Source organism: Oncorhynchus mykiss, chromosome 15, assembly GCF_013265735.2.
Source record: "Oncorhynchus mykiss isolate Arlee chromosome 15, USDA_OmykA_1.1, whole genome shotgun sequence".
Lineage (NCBI taxonomy): Eukaryota > Metazoa > Chordata > Actinopteri > Salmoniformes > Salmonidae > Oncorhynchus > Oncorhynchus mykiss.
Genome location: NC_048579.1, coordinates 55,287,262 through 55,307,328, shown reverse-complemented (window position 1 = coordinate 55,307,328; position 20,067 = coordinate 55,287,262). Strand labels below are relative to the sequence as shown.

The 20,067-nt window shown below is 43.2% G+C and overlaps 1 protein-coding gene across 1 annotated transcript in view; it reads left to right on the top strand.

Annotated features, from left to right (window-relative positions):
• The window catches only part of LOC110490344 (calcium/calmodulin-dependent protein kinase type 1D), a 67,809-nt gene that overhangs the window by 23,424 nt on the left and 24,318 nt on the right, over positions 1 to 20,067 (top strand). The window contains exon 2 of the mRNA XM_036944671.1: positions 17,601 to 17,732. Coding sequence (XP_036800566.1) covers positions 17,601 to 17,732 — 132 coding nt within the window. The remainder of the gene's footprint in view (positions 1 to 17,600; positions 17,733 to 20,067) is intronic.

Genomic DNA, 20,067 nt, shown 5'->3' with positions numbered 1-20,067 from the left:
AGCATAGACGTGCTATTGAGAGAGGCCGCCGTAGGCAGACCTGGCTCTCGAGAAGACAGGCTATATGCACACTGCCCACAAAATTAGGTGAAAACGGAGCTGTACTGCACTTCCTAACCTCCTGCCAAATGTATGACCATATTAGAGACCCATATTTCCCTTAGATTACACAGACCCACAAAGAATTTGAAAACAAACCCAATTTTGATAAACTCCCATATCTATTGGGTGAAATACCACAGTGTGCCATCACAACAGCAAGATGTGTGACCTGTTGCCACAAGAAGAGGGCAACCAGTGAAGAATAAACACCATTGTGAATACAACCCATATTTATGTTTATTTATTTTCCATTTTGTACTTTAAGTATTTACCCATTTCGACTCGTGGGCCATGCCCTGACAAATTGAGGCTGTCCTGAGGGAAAAAGTGGGTGCAACTAAATACTAATGTTCTGTACACTCAGTGTATGTGACGTAGTACGCAATTCTCAGGGACCAGTTTTGGCTCGTGATTGCTGCTTTCTCTTTGAGGTTCTCTTGTCTCTGTCTGTTTGTTTGAACTTGAGAGACACTGTATACACACATACAGGCACGTATATGTAGGCATAACAAATGCACACCCATTCCCCTCTCTCTCTCTCTCTCTCTCTCTCTCTCTCACGCTCACTCTCTCTCTGACAAAGCTTTCACAATCACACAGTCGTCCACGTGTAGATCCGCTCGTAGAACACGAATGCAAACCATAATTGGCAGATAATTGCTGCTGTGGTAACAGCCCTATTTTAAAAATATAAGCCCGGCACAAAGCATTGTGACGAGAGGGTTGGTCGCCTGGTTAAACACGCATCACACAACACTAGGCCTCTGGGGCTGAATCACTGGCATTCACTGCTCTCCAGTGCTTTCAGACAGACATACACTGACAGACATACACTGAGTGTAAAAAAAATGTCTCTTTCCACGACATTGACTGACCAGGTGAATGCAGGTGAAAGATATGATCCATTATTGATGTCACCTGTTAAATCCTCTTCAGTCAGTTTAGATGAAGGGGAGGAGACAGGTTAAAGAAGGGTTTTTAAGCCTTGAGACAATGGAGCCCCACAGTGGAGCTGTCATAACACCCATAAAACCTAGCTGTCAAACAGGGAAATAGTTCCAATTGTTTATCCACCATAAATCTTTCCCATGGGGGATTTTATAAACACTTAAAATAAGGGCTGTGTTTTGTGTAGGCTTACTCTGGCATGACCTTGTCCTAGAGAAATTTACACGGTTATCAAAATGTCACGCCAGGGTAAGCCTACACTAAACACAGCCCTTATTCTAAAAACCCCTATGGGGAAAATTAATGGTGGAAAAACGATTGGCACCATTTCCCTGTTTGACCTCTAGATTTTATGGGTATTGTGACTCATACTGTGGTACTCTATAGAGACATGGATTGTGTATGTGTGCCATTCAGAGGGTGAATGAGCAAGAAAAAAGATTGAAGTGCCTTTGAATGGGATATGGTAGTAGGTGCCAGGTGCACCGGTTTGTGTCAAGAACTGCAACGCTGCTGGGTTTTTCATGCTCAACATTTACCCGTGTGTATCAAGAATGGTCCACCACCCAAAGGACATCCAGCCAACTTCACACAACTGTGGAAAGCATTGGAGTCAACATAGGCCAGCATCCTTGAGGAACACTTTCGACCCCTTTTTGAGTCCACGCCCCAGTAAATTGAGGCTGTTCTGACGGCAAAAGGGGGTGCAACTCAATATTCGGAAGGTGTTCCTAATGTTTTGTACACTATGTATATTCTCACGGGACTTGACCGTTCAGAATTGAATAGGCTCAACCATCCAACCTATATCTTACGAACTGTTAGCATGTGCCAATGCCAGTCTTCATGATTGCACACCATTTTTAATGCAACTTCTGTAGATAATATTGTAGCATACAGTATTGTGCGGTATAGTGATATTTTATGGTGGAGCTGTAATTGCGATATGAGTATAGGGATTTCTGTTATAGAGCTGATCGTGGGCACCTTGATGGGAGGGCTGATCGTGGGCACCTTGATGGGAGGGCTGATCGTGGGCACCTTGATGGGAGGGCTGATCGTGGGCACCTTGATGGGAGGGCTGATCGTGGGCACCTTGATGGGAGGGCTGATCGTGGGCACCTTGATGGGAGGGCTGATCGTGGGCACCTTGATGGGAGGGCTGATCGTGGGCACCTTGATGGGAGGGCTGATCGTGGGCACCTTGATGGGAGGGCTGATGGGCTATCTTCCACAGTGAATGTATTTGATGGAGGGATGTTTTGTGTGCTGAGGTCAGAGCAGAGATTTGTGCATGGGGACATTGGGAACAGAACAGTTTCTGCTGGGAGGACAATGCAGGCCAGGGAGATTGGAGATTAATTTTATATGAGAGGCCCTGGTAATCTGGGCTGTGTTTAATCTCAGTTTTGGGAATAGGAATGATGATGCTGGCTTAGAAAACCAAACGTGTGTGTGTGTGTGTGTGTGTGTGTGTGTGTGTGTGTGTGTGTAATGCAATGCATTTGTTTTGTCTAAGTAGAACACATTCTGCATTTCGATGCAATACCTTTTTTTTTATTCACACTTTAGTTGCAGTTCGCTAATTCTGAGATGTTTTGTCCTGAATGCTAAAAAGCTGTTAAGCTCCATTTAAAATGAAGATGCTACATTAACCTCATAGCAAAGTTTATGACTCTAGAGGAAAGAGGGAGCGAGAAGGAGAGCGAAAGGGAGAAAGAAAAACTCTAGAGAGTCTGGCTGTAAGTCCTAAAACATGGCACATTTAATCAACTCTAATGAGAGCAGCTTTGTAGATTTAGCTTCTCCTTCTTTTTTAAGTCATTTAATCACGCACCATTCTTCTCCGTACCCCCCTCCTCTCCAGCACCTGTTCTAACTCCCACCTCCTATCTGCGCAATGCCTGTATAATGATGCATCTCTATCTGAGCAGTGTGTGATACAATTAGCCAGTTAGCTATATGAGACCATACAGGAGCTGTTCTATATCAGACCGGCCAAGAGCTCCATCTCATCTGCATTCAATCTCATCCTTCTCTTTTTCTATCTCTCCTTCTCTCTCACTGTCGTAATACTAGCACATTCTCACACACACACACACACACACACACACACACACACACACACACACACACACACATGCTCGTTCTTGGCCGCTTCATTTCTGTTTTTCTCTCACTGCGTCCCTCTCTCTCGCCTTCCTCTCTCACTCTCTCCATCCCAGCTCTCTTTGAATTTGTGTGTGTGTGTGTGTGTGTGGTGTTAGTGTGGAGCTTGGCAGTGATGACGGTAGTTTGGTGGTGTATAATTGTCCTTGCTTTGGTTTGTGTGGTTCTCTCTCTCTCTCTCTCTCTCTGTCTGTCTGTCTGTCTGTCTGTCTGTCTGTCTGTCTGTCTGTCTGTCTGTCTGTCTGTGTCTCTAACATGGAGCATGGAGTCCAGTCACAGTCTAAATAGACATTTCTGTTCTGCAGTGCCCTGTTTGATTGAAATGGAATTGAACAGATGTCTTTCACCCGCCAAACCAACGGCCGGAGAGATTAAATTATCCCCTTCTTTCTCTGTGTGTGTGGGTGTGCCTCAGCTCTCAGCCTTGCCCAGTAACACAAAAGGGAAGGCGTTCAGTCTAAATGTAATTTATTGCCCCGAGCCCCTCCCATCAGACACCTTACATCTGCAACAGTGGTTGGTCCCTTTGTCACACAGCGGGGTGAGTGGTTCTCTAGATGGATCTGAAGTCTGCACGTCAGGTATGTTGTGCGTACAGGGCTAGTGTAATGGCAGGCAAACATCAGACAAAACCAAAGTTGCACTTCTGAAGTGCTATAGCGCTTCCATACAGGCTCTTCACGTTCATACTCCCAGTACCTTATGGGAAAGGTTAGAACCCAACAAATATCATTCTGGCTTTTTGAAGTTGTCTCATGTAAATGTATTTCAGCAGCAGTTGTCATCAGCATGCCTCCCCTGCAATCAGGATTTAATTGTAGATGGTTGTTTTGTCAGGGCCATTTCCATCGAAAAAGACCCATGAGCACCAACATTCATAGCTTTCATTTGACATGCTCCTATAAAAACTAAGCGTCTATATTTTTGGGAAATGAAGGAATACATACATTTTTCAACCATTTTCCATCTTAAAGATTTGGCAAAAGTACTGTCTTTGATTTGTGTTCAAACAGATGGAAAAGGGTCTTAGTAAACATCTACCAGGAAGTCTTAAAAGGCATCATAAATACACAGTAATGTTGCAGTAAAGAGCCCTGCCAACTAATATCAACATTTGTATTTCATTTTGGAGAGATTGTTTATCTTCTGTAAATGTAAGAAATTTTGCCTTGTGCCTTGTAATTCCGTTACCAAAAACCCACATATCTTTAAAATATATTTTTATTTCCAATCGTCTTGTGGTCAAACCAAGGATCTTAAAACCGTCTGAGTCTGAACAACCCCTCCCTCTCTCTCTCCTCTCTTTTTCACTCTCTAGTTAATGTCACCTCTCCCAGCTCTTACTGACACCGACCCATGACCCCCCTCGCTTTCCATTTACTGTAATCAACAGCCTCACCCACTGAACACCGACACTGTACGCTGAAAAGTAGTCCATTTGTTCAGTCCACCTTGGCCTTGATTTTAGCGTCCATAGACTGACCGGACTGGAACAAATCTAAACCTCATAGGCGTACTGTATGTTTGGATAGTACAGTACAGTGATTTGAACACAGTACAATACAGTGCAGTAAAGAAAAGTATAGTACAGTAGAATATAGTGTACTGTACTCTACTTTACTGTGCTGTCCAAACTTGTGAAGCACGAGGAGAATGACATTCATATCCATAATTATGCATTTCTGTGTAGTACAGATCTAGGACACATTATGTATTTTTGCATTTATTAGGGATCCCCATTAGTTCCTGCCAAGGCAGCAGCTACTCTTCCTGGGGTCCAAACACATTAAGGCACATCACACATAAAACAAAATCTAAAACCGTACGTCATATAACATTATTACACCACTACATATCTACAATACAAAATGTATAATACCGCCAAACAACAATATGACGGTGTGAGTGCGTGTGCTACCATGTGTGTGTCTGTTCCTGTGTATCTCTTCACAGTCCCTGCTCTTCCATAAGCTGTTTTTTTTATATCTGATTCTACTGCTTACATCAGTTACCTGATGTGGAATTGAGCTCCATGTAGTTATTGCTCTATGCAGTACTGTGCGCCTCCCAAAGTCTGTTCTTGACTTGTGAAGAGACCTCTGGTGGTATGTCTTGTGGGGTATGCATGGATGTCCGATCTGTGTGCTAGTAGTTTAAGGAGAGTCCTTGATGCATTCAGCATGTCACCACTTCTTACAAAAACAGTTAGTTAAGTCAATCTGTCCTCCATTTTGAGCCATGAGAGATTTACATAAATTATTGTTATCTCTCCATGTACTTTAAAGGGCCAGCCGTGCTGCCCTGTTCTGAGCCAATTGCAATTTTCCTAAGTCCTTTTTTGTGGCACCTGACCACACGACTGAACAGTAGTCCAGGTGCGACAACTAAGGCCTGGGGGACCTGCCTTGTTGATAGTGTTAAGGCAGAGGAGTGCTTTATTATGGGCAGACTTCTCCCCATCTTAGGCACTGTTGTATCAACATATTTTGACCATAACAGTTTACAATCCAGGATTACTCCAAGCAGTTTAGTCACCTTAACTTTCTCAATTTCCACATTATTCATTACAAGATTTAGTTGAGGTTTTGTGAATGATTTGTCCCAAATACAATGCTTTTAGTTTGTAATATGTATGACTTATTCTTTGCCACCAATTCTGAAACTAACTGCAGCTCTTTATTAAGTGTTGCAGTGATTTTACTCACTGTAGTGAATAGTGTTGAGTCATCATTACTCAAAGCCAGTGGCATGTCATTCGTAAAGATTGAAAAAAGCAAGGGGCCTAAACAGCTACCATGGGGAATTCCTGATTCTACCTGGATTATGTTGGCACGGCTTCCATTGAAGAACACCCTCTGTGTTCTTTAGACATGTAACTCTATCCACAATATAGCAGGGGATGTAAAGCCATGACACGTTTTTCCAGCAGCAAACTATAATCGATAATGTCAAAACCCCCACTGAAGTCTAACAAAACAGCCCCCACAATATTTTTGCAATAATGTCTCTCAGCCAATCATCACTCATTTGTGCCCTGCTTGTTGAATGTTCTTCCCTGTAAGTGTGCTGAAAGTCTGTTGTCAATTTGTTTACAGTAAATAGCATTATCTGGTCAAACACAATTTTTTTCCAAACTTTACTAAGGTTTGGTAACGGGCTATTTGAGCCAGTAAAGGGGGCTTTACTATTCTTGGGTAGAGGAATGACTTTTGCTTCCCTCCAGGCCTGAGGTCACACACTTTTTAGTAGGCTTAGGTTTGAAGATATGGCAAATAGGAGTGGCAAATGTTCACTGTTATTCTCAGTAATTTTCCATCCAAGTTGTCAGACCCCAGTGACTTGTCATTGTTGAAAGACCATTTTTTCACCTCTTCCACATTAAATTTACGGAATTCAAAATTACAATGCTTGTCTTTCATAATTGTATCAGTTATACTTGAATGTGTAGTGTTAGGCATGACATGCCTGCAACAAATGCTAATATTGCCAATTAGTCGGTTTTGTGATTTTAATGAGGCATCTGAATGATGCAGCTGAGTTTGCCTTTTGTCCATAATTTCATTTTTGGTGCTCCAAAGCTTTTTACTATCGTTCTTTATATATTTTATCTTTGTTTCATGGAATAGTTCCTTTTTATTCAGTTTAGTCACATGATTTCTCAATTTGCAGTACGTTTGCCAATCAGTTTGCAGACAGATTTATTTGCCATTTCTTTTAGTGGTATCTTCTCAACCATAACATTTTTCCATTCCTCATCAATCCACAGGGATTTAACAGGTAACACAGTAATTGTCTTTATGTTTGCATGCTTTTAGTAACTGGAACACGCAATTTCATAAATCTGTCAAGTGCAGCGTCTGGTTGCTCCTCATTACACACCACAGACCAGCAAATATTCTTTACATTAACATATGAATCACAACAAAACTTCTTGTATGACCTCTTATACACTATATTAGGCCCAGCCTTTGGAACTTTGGTTTTCCTTGATATGGCTACTATATTGTGATCACTACATCCTATGGATTTGGATACTACTTTAAAGCAAATATCTGCAGCATTAGTACGGATGTGATCAATACATGTTTATGATTTCATTCCTGTTTGTAACTACCCTGGTAGGTTGACTGATAACCTGAACCAGGTTGCAGGCACTGGTTACAGTTTGAAGCTTTTTCTTAAGTGGGCAGCTTGATGAAAGCCAGTTAATATTTCAATCACCCAGAAAATATACCTCTCTGTTGATATCATTTACACTATTAAGCATTTCACACACATTATCCAGATACTGACTGTTAGCACTTGGTCTATAGCAGCTTCCTACAACAATGGACTTTAGGTGTTATTCCGTTACCGGGTGTAAAATCTACTTCACTTACTATAGTTCAATAACCAAAATAGATTTGTTCAAATTCAAGGTAGCATGTCATATCTGACAACCCATTCTTTCTGCAGACATATTTGAATCTTAGTTTGGAGCAAGTGTGTTAGATTTTGGAGAACTTGGTTGAATAGAAACTGGAGGTAAAATCCGTTACTAAAGTTAGCCTCTGCACAGTTCTTCCACTAAATTTGTTTTTGTAAAATGTTCAGTGGAAATTGTTAAAAGTAGTCCTTGTAGATAGATAGATGTGTATTGTATGTTAAACTTTTGAAATCAATGGTTATTGTTTGACATACGTTTTAAAGTGAGAACTGAGTAAAAGTGTAATTACGTTCCCATGGAATTGCCACCAGTCTGTGTAGTCAGCTGTACACTAACAACTGAACCCTTCAACCGAAGAACCATATATCTCCGTTTTATATCTCGCCAACAGCCAGTGAAATTGCTAGTAGCCAAATTCAAAACAACAGAAATCCCATAATTAAAATTCCTCAAACATTCTAGTATTTTATATCATTTTAAAGATAAACTTCTTGTAAATCCAGCTACAGTGTCCGATTTCAAATCGGCTTTACGGCGAAAGCACACCAAACGATTATGTTAGGTCAGCACCTAGTCACAGAAAACCATAAATGACCATAAATGACACAATGACTTGGAAAAACTACAAACCTCAGATTTCCCACTTCCTAGTTGGATTTATTTCTCAGGTTTTTGCCTGCCATATGAGTTCTGTTATACTCACAGACATCATTCAAACAGTTTTAGAAACTTCAGAGGGTTTTATATCCAAATCTACTAATTATATGCATATTCTAGCTTTTGGGCCTGAGTAGCAGGCAGTTTACTCTGGGCACCTGTTAGGAAATTATGATTAATATGAATGAACAAATCATTTTAAATGGAACTGTAAGTAAACTTATACTCTGTTATATTATGTTTAATAGACAATATGAGTTCATAAGAAGAAATTGTGTGACAGGAGAAAGGAGTAATAAAATGTTAAAGAACACCATTCCAACTGGACAGGAACAAATGGGTTGTGGACTGTAAACACATAAGGTCGTTAGCCTATGGTTGACCCAACCTGAAACTTAGCTCTGGGGTTTTTAGATTAGGCAGTGAGTGCATTCCTAGGGTTTCTGTTAATTAAAACTGTCAGTTCAGTGGTGATCGATAATGTTGAGGGGTCAAAAGTTATCTGGGAGTGTGTTAGTAAGTTAGAATGAACTTTTCACCTTACTTTGTCCTGTCGAGAGGAGGTGGTTCGGTTAAGGCAGTGAAATTACGTCATGATCTGTATTTAAACTGATGCATGTGTTTGAGTGGCAGCGCGCTCCGAGAATAAATTCTATTACCTATTATTTAAAGACTGGTCTGCGTCTATTTTATGCAAACAAGAAATCTTATAAATTCTCATAAAATAGATGAAGGGCTTTCAATTGATGAAAGCATATTGGCTTAATTAAATTATACTAACAGCACCTTATTATCCAAGCTACTCAATACTGCCCCCCAGTCCCAAAGAAGTTAATGAAGACTTGGCGAGACATGACACCTGTCTGAATAGCCTGGAAGATGGTGCAAATATTTACTTCGACAAAGTGGTGACACTGGAAGAGCAAGTCACCCGGCTATCATCAGATGTCGTCAAACTTACTTCCAAGATTGAGGATCTCGAGAACAGACAGCGCCGGGGGAACTGTCACATTTTTGGCATGAGAGAGGGACTCAAGACGCCCACAACATTGACCGTGCGCACAGAAGCATACAGTCCACACCGAAGAATGGAGAGCCGCCCAGACCCATAGTAGTTAAATTCCACTTCCTTCAGGAGAAGGAGGATGTCTTCCGTAAGGCAGCGCGAGAGGCTCCCATCACCCACCACGGCCAGAATCTCTTCCATAGGTGTAAACTTATTATGTTCGCCCTGGATAGAGCTCTACCGAGGTTCAGTTTAACATGAAAGGTAGCATTTTGCTCTAGTCTAGGAGAGGTAGAATGCAGCCTTCCAACAGGGGGAAGGCCAGCATAGGGGTCCAAGGTTTTCTTCTGGGTATTTTGTAGTTTTTGCTGTTTTTTAAATTTTATTTATGTTTTATTACTCAAACCTTTCAGCACACTGGTCATGTGATCGTAATAACATTAATTTCTGATTACTACGACTATGCCTAATTCACATACTCTAGGCTCCACATGCTTTATCAGCTGGTACGTGAAAGGAATTAACCAGGTGGTCAAGTGTAGCCGAGTGTATGCTCATCTTAAGTCCGGACATTGTTTTTCTCCAAGAGACCCATCTCCGGGCCAGTGACCATGATAAACTAAAGAGAGGATGGGTAGACCAAATACTTCACTCCAACTTTGGTGCTAAGGCCAGAGGGGCAGCCATCCTTATCAGAAAAGGCACCCCGTTTGTCTCCTCCAAAGTAATTTCAGATACTAATGGCAGATATAGGGATGGGGAAATGGTTTAGCACACAGGTTATTCTGACTAACCTCTATGGTCCTAATTGGGATGACGCTCAATTTTTTATCTGACCTCATCGCAACATTTCCCAACCTTAACTCTCATCATTTGATATTGGGTGGAGATTTTAATTGTGTATCGTATCAAAGTCTAGACAGATCCAGACCGAAGCCCAACATTGTAATTTCAAATCAGGCAAAACTCATTTCTAGAATCCTATAATTTGTCTGATCCATCGAGGAGGCGCAGTCCCACTGCTAAACAGTAGTCCTTTTTTTCCCTCCAGTCCACCGCTTATACACTAGGATTTATTTTTTCCTGCTGGACAATAGAATTCTTCCTTTTGGAACTAATAGCCAATATCATAGCATCGTCATCTCTGACCATAGCCCTGTCCAGCTAGATATCCGCTTTCCGGACAGTACTGTGCCACTACTACTATCCTGTGGTGTGTTTAAAAAATACATATCGACTCACATTGTTGTCTTTTACAGATCAACCTCACCCCTGATGTGTCTCACTGTGTGGGAGTCGTTAAAAGCTTATCTAAGGGGCCAAATGATTTCATACACAGCGTATACAACAAACAGCGCACCAAACACTTACCGGAGCTATCTCAACTCATTCTAAATGTGGACAACATATATGCCTCTTCTCCGACTGAAATGAACAAACCAACATGGACGGCTCAATAAGTGATCATGAAGCTACTCTGGCAATCCAGTCCATGCAGAGCGGTAAAGCCCCTGGCCCTGTTGAATTTTATAAAGCTTTCTTTAAATTATCCTCTATCCTCAGCTCAATGTACAATGAAATAATTTCTAGTCAGAAACAGCCACAGACACTTACCCAGGCGACTATTTCGGGTTTGCTTAAAAAAGACTAGAATTCCCTAGATTGTGGTTCATACAGCCCTGTAAGCCTTTTTGTGCTGGATTTTATAAAATTCTCACTGAGGTCATTTCATGCCGTTTAGAAACAGTGATGCCTAATATAATTAACTCTGACCAAACCGGATTTCTCTCAGGTAGGTGATCTTTCTATAATATGCGGCGGCTATTTTATTGTTCTTTATACTGCCCACTCAACTCAACAGCCAGAGGTTGTCATCTCTCTTGATGCTGAAAAGGCTTTCGACCGGGTTGAGTGGGAATATCTATTTACAGTACTAGAGAGAGTTAGGTTTGGCCCGTCATTCCTTTCCTGGATTAAGATTTTGTCCCCAGTGGCTTCTGTTCGCACCAACAATGTTACTTTAGCCACTTCCCTCTCCACAGGGGGGACAGGCAGGGTTGCTGTTTATCCCCTTTCCTATTTGATATGGCTATTGAGCCTCTTGCTATCGCCCTGCGGGCGGAGGAGAGGATTAAGGGAATACTAAGGGGCAACATAACTCTCAAGGTGTCCTTATATGCAGACAATGTTTTATACATCTCTAACTATGTGGAGTCTATACCCTATCTCTTGGACATGCTACAAGGTTTTGGGACATTCTCTGGTTAAGTTAAACCTTAAGCTCCCCATTAATCAGTTCGCAGAAGGAATTGGGTATGCCAATTTGCCATTTAAGGTGGAGCATTAGGTCTTTACTTATTTGTGGATAAAGGTCACACTCATTTAAGGCTCTGTTTGAACATAACTTCAAAACCCTCCTGGAGCACACTAAGCAGGATTTCATAAGGTAGTCAGTCGTCTCTTTCCATTTCATTAACAGTTCACATGAATTATGTTAAGATGATTGTACTACCTAGGTTTTTCTACTTATTCCAAATTATTCCATTTTTTCTGCCGAAGTTGATGTTCAAACAACTGGACAGCTGCATTTCCAACTTTGAAATAAGTCAAATCCACAAATGAGAAAGGTATATTACAGTCAAGCCTTCCAACTTCTCCGGTCTCACTCCTGTGCTCTCCAATGCCCATGAACCTTGGCACCCATGTTTTGAACCACATTGTTAAGAACTCCCTTAAAATTTGGGTCCAATTCCGAAGTCACTTTAGCCTTAAACAAGTGAGAGCGATTCTCTCCATTAACATCTAATCATCTCTTCCCAGCGTCACAGATTGACACGGCATTCCAGTTCTGGCATAGGAACGGTCTGCTGTTTTTTTGTGACCTATTTGTTGACAACACATTTGTCTCATTAGATACTGTGAGGGTTGACCATAATATTCCCAATAGCCACTTTTTTAGATACCTGCAAACTCACAGCTTTGCCAAAAAAGCATTTCCCTTCATTTCCACTCGAGCCTACTAAGTGTCCAGTCGAGAGGTGCTTAGATCTTAACCCTTATCTGAAGGGCCCAATCTCCACATTATACGGCATAATACAGGACATGAATCCACCTTCCTTTGCAAATACAAAATCTGCAAGGGAGCAAGACATAGGTGGCAATGTCCCCGACGATGTATTGAACATATCCACACATTATTTTGCAAAAGGCATGGGCTTATTCAGTTTAAGGTTTTGCACCGTCTCCATTACTCAAATGACAGGTTGGCAAAAATAAACCCACATGTTAACCCCAAGTGTTTGAGATGCCACCAGAGTCCAGCGACTGTGGGACATATGTTTGGGTCATGCCAATCTTTGAGTGGCCTCTGGGACCCCATTTTTGACGCATTCTCATGTGTGTAATACAACAGTTAGGCCCAACCCAGTCACTGACATTTTTGGTGTACTTCTCCTAGACTAGAATGCTACCACGCATCAGGCAAATGCGATAGCTGCTAGCTCGCCACCTTGTCCTCTTTACCTGGAAGTCTGCAAAGCCTCCCTCCTTTATGCAGTGGGTTAAGGAGGTGATCTCATCACTGCCTCTGGAGAAGGTTAGGTACATAGTGCATGGGTCCCAACAAACGGTCAGAAACAGACTCCATGAGGGTGGTATGAGGGCCCGACGTCCACAGGTGGGGGTTGTGCTTACAGCGCAACACCGTGCAGGACGTTTGGCATTTGCCAGAGAACACCAAGATTGGCAAATTCGCCACTGGTGCCCTGTGCTCTTCACAGATGAAAGCAGGTTCACACTAAGCACGTGACAGAGTCTGGAGACGCGGTGGAGAACGTTCTGCTGCCTGCAACATCCTCCAGCATGACCGGTTTGGAGGTGGGTCAATCATGGTGTGGGGTGGCATTTCTTAGGGGGGCCGCACAGCCCTCCATGTGCTCGCCAGAGGTAGCCTGACTACCATTAGGTACCGAGATGAGATCCTCAGACCCCTTGTGAGACCATATGCTGGTGCGGTTGGCCCTGGGTTCCTCCTAATGCAAGACAATGCTAGACCTCATGTGGCTGGAGTGTGTCAGCAGTTCCTGCAAGAGGAAGGCATTGATGCTATGGACTGGCCCGCCCGTTCCCCAGACCTGAATCCAATTGAGCACATCTGGGACATCATGTCTCGCTCCATCCACCAACGCCACGTTGCACCACAGACTGTCCAGGAGTTGGCGGATGCTTTAGTCCAGGTCTGGGAGGAGATCCCTCAGGAGACGATCCGCAACCTCACCAGGAGCATGCCCAGGCGTTGTAGGGAGGTCATACAGGCACGTGGAGGCCACACACACTACTGAGCCTCATTTTGACTTGTTTTAAGGACAGTTGGATCAGCCTGTAGTGTGGTTTTCCACTTTTAATTTTGAGTGTCTCTCCAAATCCAGACCTCCATGGGTTGATAAATTTGATTTCCATTGATAATTTTTGTGTGATTTTGTTGTCAGCATATTCAACTATGTAAAGAAAAAAGTATTTAATAAGAATATTTCATTCATTCAGATCTAGAATGTGTTATTCTAGTGTTCCCTTTATTTTTTTGAGCAGTGTATATATGTTTATTTTTTTGTGTGTATGTACATGTACGTATGTATGTAAAAAATAACTTATTTATTTATTATTATTATTTATTTTTTTAGCCTGTCACATCTGTGAATGTGGAATGTGTTGTGTTGGTTGATTTGAAAAACAAGAAAACGTAATAAAACTTTAAATTGAAGAAAAAAATGGTCCCCATTAATACAATACATGGAAAGCCTGTCTTTTACTTTGTAACTTGCGTAGTTTCGGTAAGCAGTCATGTCTGTTCTAGTGGCCATTTATGCTGTTAAGAATTTTTATATACATTTTTTCCCATTGTTTTTTGTTTCTTACTGTTTGTTTCTGTTTTTCTTTCCTATTTAACTTATTTTTATAGATGCCTTGATGGATGGATGGATGGATGGGAGAATGAGGGGTTGTGGTTGTACTGTTTTTGTTATATTTGTATCTATAAATAAAGGTACAAAAATAAAATAAAGATAGAAAGTCAATGATCATCTAAAAATACAAAATGCTTCTGACACTTGTTCAGAGGAAACCAAGCATTACAGCTTGCAGCTGAGGCATGGAATGGAATGACAATAGAGGCTTCTAGGTAGTGTAGTCACAGGAAGGTTAAAGCAGCCACTCAATCGGCCCCCCTAAAGCCACTGTATTTAATGGGGAAGCCACTAATCTTGCATGTCTGTATCAGTGTTATTGTGTCACTGTCACCTTGTGAGTCTATTGTTCTTCTCTCTCTCTCTGAGACAAAGACTCTCTCTCTTTAGAGGAGAAACCCAGGATGTGTGTCTGATTTTGACAACTCTTCCCTTGGGAAAATATTCACACACACTCACACATGCATCTGTGTGCATGTCTGTCTGTCTGTCTGCGTGCTTCTCCCATATGAGAGCTTATCTTTGTCTCTGTAGGAGAGATCACTTAGCGCCAGCATTATTCAATTGGACCCCCGTTAACCAAGAGGACCTGCCACAATGGATATCAGTCTAAGAGTGACACTCACACTCTACACTGGCTGCAGGCTGCCCATGTAGTTTCCATTCAATGCAATCACAGACCCACTGGAGCCTCGCTGAGACAATTACCCAGGTTTATACACCTGAGGAAAAGCAATCGCCCAATATTGCCATCAACTGCAATAGCAGCAGGGCCAAACTTGAACTGCATAACCCCTAGTCAATCCCCAATAACCACCCACACACACACTCAAAGCCCCTTTGCATGTGAACACAGCCGGGGAGATGCTGTATTACACGCTCCCTGTCCAAAAAAAGAGATTTCCAGCCAATCGACGGGGTTGATACTGTACTGTATGTACCCTGTAGTGGCTCTATTCAACTCGCTTCTATCTCTGTTCTGTGTGAATGCTTTAAAGGTTGTCTTTGTTGTACTGCACCACCGCCGTTCAGCTTTTCTCTTATTGGTCTCATTCACAGATACGGGTCTTTTCTGTCTCAAACCCACACATAGGATTCTCTCTCTCTCGCTATCAATTACAGGATTCACCCACGCATGCCTCCCTCTCTTCTCTACCATTTCTACTGTATATGTCTCTATCTCCTGTTTCCTCTTCTCTCTCCTTCCCTGTCTTTTGTGGCCTTTTGGTTTCACGGTATGTGGCCAGTCTCTTTCCTTCTCCCTGGGCAGTGACTAAATCCACATTCATAGTATAAAGAGATGGTGACCCAGTCCTAGCCTTCCTAATGGGACTGCTGCTTACACAGACCAGCGAGTGAGTGAGTGGGTGGGGGACCAGCTGGCTCTTGCAGCCCAGGGAGATGGGTGGAGGCTGGGTGACCTCGCCCTGGGTAAGAGGGGTTGCCTGTGTATGTGTACTCCCAGGTCATGCTGGTAGGATTAGGGAGCTCAGTTCAGACCCCTCTGTAAGGTGTGTAGCAGGTGTGTGCTCTCTCTTCATTAATTCATGCACTGAGTAAAAGTGACGACCAGCACCCAGCTTAATCACAGATCACTTGTTTTAATGTGTTTACAGTATTTTATAAGGCTGTGTGTGCTTTGATTAACTTCAATGGGTCTGTTACTAGTTTCCATTGAGAATAAACCTTCTTCACATGAAGAGACCTGAACACCCGATAAGATCAGCTGCCAGTGTGACAGATGTGTGACAGATGTGTGAGCAACTCAGCGAAAGGGCAGAGGGAGTGAGAAGAGGAGGTGAGGGGTGGAGAAGGGAATCATCTTTTGGTGATAAACGTGAGAAGAAATATAAGGGAGAAGAAGAATTCCAGCAGAGAGAAATGGAGGAAGAGAGGATGGCGATGGAGGCTAGGAGAAAGGAAGGAAAGCGAAGGACTGAGGAGGGAGATGTATGAGAATCATGTGTGCGTTCCCAAAACAATGCCTGGCTGTTATGTCCCTGCAATAGTAATTGAAACGTGTGCGATACCGAGCGAACACTCTGAGACCATGATTTTGTGAATAATCGACCAACCATCAAGTGGGACCAGAACTATCCAGTTTGTAATTGCGAATCACAAATGAAAGGGAGTGTGTGTGTGTGTGTGTGTGTGTGTGTGTGTGTGTGTGTGTGTGTGTGTGTGTGTGTGTGCGCAGCATGGTGACAGGCCTGCATTGCTGTTTAATCTCTGCGTCAGTGCTTTTAGAGCTTTTCAGTGTTGTGTCAGATGGTGGTGTTTTGGAGTCGGCGGTCATCAACAAATGGGGGCTTCTAAATGGCTCTAGGGCTATCTGGACTATAGCACTAAACACACACACACACACACACACACACACACACACACACACAGGTTGAATATTACCATGGTTGTATTACTAAAATTGTACACTTTCCAAAATGATGTTGTCATGCTTGTTGTGCCTTATGTAAAGGCCATCAGCAGAGTGAAATAGAAGGACAGAAAGGAGGAAGTATGAATTAATTCATAACCAGTACCATGTCCCAAAGGCAGGAGCGACGAGAGCGGGAAGAGGAGAGGCGGGGAACGGAAGAGTAGAATAATAGTGGAGAGGAAGAGGGAGGATGTGTACCCTGTCTCTCCCCTCGTTCCTTCATTGCTGATTGACATAGCAGCATGGACCATTAGTCAGCTGATGAATGAAAGCAAACCAGATATGAAATTTGATTTCCTACCGAGCTAACAAGAAGAACGCAGCAGGAAAACAAGGTGAGGGAGGGGCAGGGAGAGAAGGAGAGGAAGTGGGAAGAAGGGAGCCGATATATGGAGGAGAGAACATAGTAAGAATAAACATGAACTGTGGAGAAAGGGAGAGCGAGAGAGACCAAGGGAACTGGGACAAAGGATAAGGAGGAGATCAAGCATATTATAGAGCGATTGAACATGAAACAATGAGTGAAGGACAACGAGAGAGTGATAAATAAAGAGAAATGATAGAGGGGGAGACAGCGATGGAGAGAGCGAAAGAGTGATAGCTGAGTGGCTGTAAAGTGTGTTGGAGATGGTGATATAGTGAGTGAGTGGTTTGGAGGGTTTCAGATGAGCTGGACAGAGAACAATGAGATTCATGGAGCTGAGACTGCATTAATGAACTACGCTTCATAAATCTCTCTCTCTAGCTCCCCTCTGCCACCTCTCTCTCGCTCTCTCATGGAAACATTGTTAACTTGTTTTGCTGTTTCATGTCTGTGTTTAGTATCTGTACTTGTGTTGAACTGTCTTACACAATTGCTAATTGATTAATCAAATATTTTCTTTCTCTCTCTCTTAGCGGGGCGTTCTCTGAGGTGGTGTTGGCCCAGGAGAGGTCTACAGGGAAGATGTTTGCTGTGAAGTGTATCCCCAAGAAGGCCCTTAAGGGGAAAGAGAGCAGCATCGAGAACGAGATCAACGTGCTCCGCAAGTAAGTCTCCCACCTACCTTCTCCTCCCTAACACCTGTTACCCTGGCGACCGAACGGAAACACCGCCACCCTTCACCACCGCGCATCACGCTTGCATCCCTCCCACTACTCCCCATTCACTGTTATCTTTAGGTCACCATCCACAGTCTCACACTGACAGAACAGGAGATTAAGGTAGGTAGCGACTATAGAAAACACCCTCTCTGTCTTCTATTTCTTTGCTTAGCGACCTTGTGTTGATGATACTGAACTGAATGTACCTTCTAATCTTTTCTTCCAGTGAGGAACACATTATGTATTTTACACATATTATTCATACATATTGTCAGGTAGCTGAGTAGAGACCTGTATGAACACACACACACACACACACCAGGGGATAAAACCAAAGATATGCATCTCCACGTCACTGGATAAACAGTAATCCCTCTCCACTGCTTGGACTTGGACTTGGACTTGGGTGTGTGTGTGTGTGTGTGTGTGTGTGTGTGTGTGTGTGTGTGTGTGTGTGTGTGTGTGTGTTCAGATATCACCTTGGATCTGGCCCAATGCTCAGTAGTTCCACAAGGTTTCACTCACTCACTCAGTCACTCACTGTCCAGAAGTAGGCGGCTACAGTATGTGTTGGTGTTATTACTGCAGTATACCATGCTTGTTCCCTAGGGACAGGAGAGACACCACTGACCCTGACAATATTCATGCGGGATAAGTGTTGTCACAGTGATCCAGTCAGTGGAGGGGGGGGTGTTTCCTAGCCTCTGACGCCTTCCATGTTTGATCTTCGGGTTTTTGCCACTCTCAGCATCTCCTGGCAACCAGCTGATTGACAGGCTAATATGGCCTGCATAGGTCACAAGACACACCTCCTCAGGGTCAATGCTTCGTATCCAAACATCGTCATTCACATGTGCACTATTTATACAAAAGTATGTGGACATCCCTTCAAATGAGTGGATTTGTCTGTTTCAGCCACACGCGTTGCTGACAGGTGCGTAAGATCAAGCACACCGCCATGCAATCTCCATAGACAAACATTGGCAGTAGAATGGCCTTAATGAAGAACTCGGTCAACTTCAACGTGGCACCGTCATAGGATGCCACATTTCCAACATGTCAGTTCGTAAAATTTCCGCTAGAGCTGCCTCGGTAAACTGTAAATGCTGTTATTGTGAAGTGGAAACGTCTAGGAGCAGAAACGTCTCAGCAGCCAAGTGGTAGGCCACACAAGCTCACAGAATGGGGCCGGCGAGTGCTGAAGCGTGTGGAAATCGTCTGTCCTCGGTTGCAATACTCACTACCGAGTTCCAAACTGCCTCTGGCGGCAGCATCAGCACAGAGACGGTTTGTCGGAAGCTTCATGAAATGGGTTTCCATGGCAGAGCAGCCTCACACAAACATAACATCACCATGCGCAATGCCAAGCTTCGGCTGGAGTGGTGTAAAGCTCGCCGCCATTGGGATCTGGAGCAGTGGAAACACGTTCTCTGGAGTGTTGAATCACGCTTCACCATCTGTCAGTCCGACAGAGTAATTTGGGATTGGTGGATGCCAGGAGAACACTACCTGCCCCAATGCACAGTGTCAACTGTAAAATTTGGTGGAGGAGGAATAATGGCCTGAGCTGTTTTGTCATGGTTGCACAGAGCCCTGACCTCATCATCGAACACATTTGGGATGAATTGGAACACCGACTGCGAGCCAGGCCTAATCGCCCAACATCCATGCCCGACCTCACTAATGCTCTTGTGGCTGGATGGAAGCAAGTCCCCGCAGCAATGTACCAACATCTAGTGGAAAGTCTTCCCAGAAGAGTGGAGGCTGTTATAGCAGCGAAAGGGGGACCAACTCCATATTAATGCCCATAATTTTGGAAGGAAATGTTTGACGAGCAACTGTCCACATACCTTTGTAATATATATGTATACACTTAAAGTGGTCATGTGTGTACACACATTCAGAAACACACATGCGTCAAAAATAGAGAACTAGTAGACACACATTCACAAAGATATAATCAGGCTCTCTCCCTTTATGTGAAGTTGGGGTATAGTGTCGTGCCACAGTCTCTGCCCACTCTGTCGCCTACTAGTTTATTTGGATTCTGCCGCTCAACAGGGATACACACACACACACACACACACACAGCCTTCTCTAAGACACAAAGAATCAGTTGTCAAATAATAAGGCATTAACTGTGGAAGGATTTGTCATGCAATGAGAGGGGATCAGGAATCCTCTATCTCTACTCTTAGGTTCATATCTGCTTTACCCTTCCACGATCCCAGAGAGACTTTAAACACATTCTCCTCCCTGGTGATTTCATCTCAGCCATCTT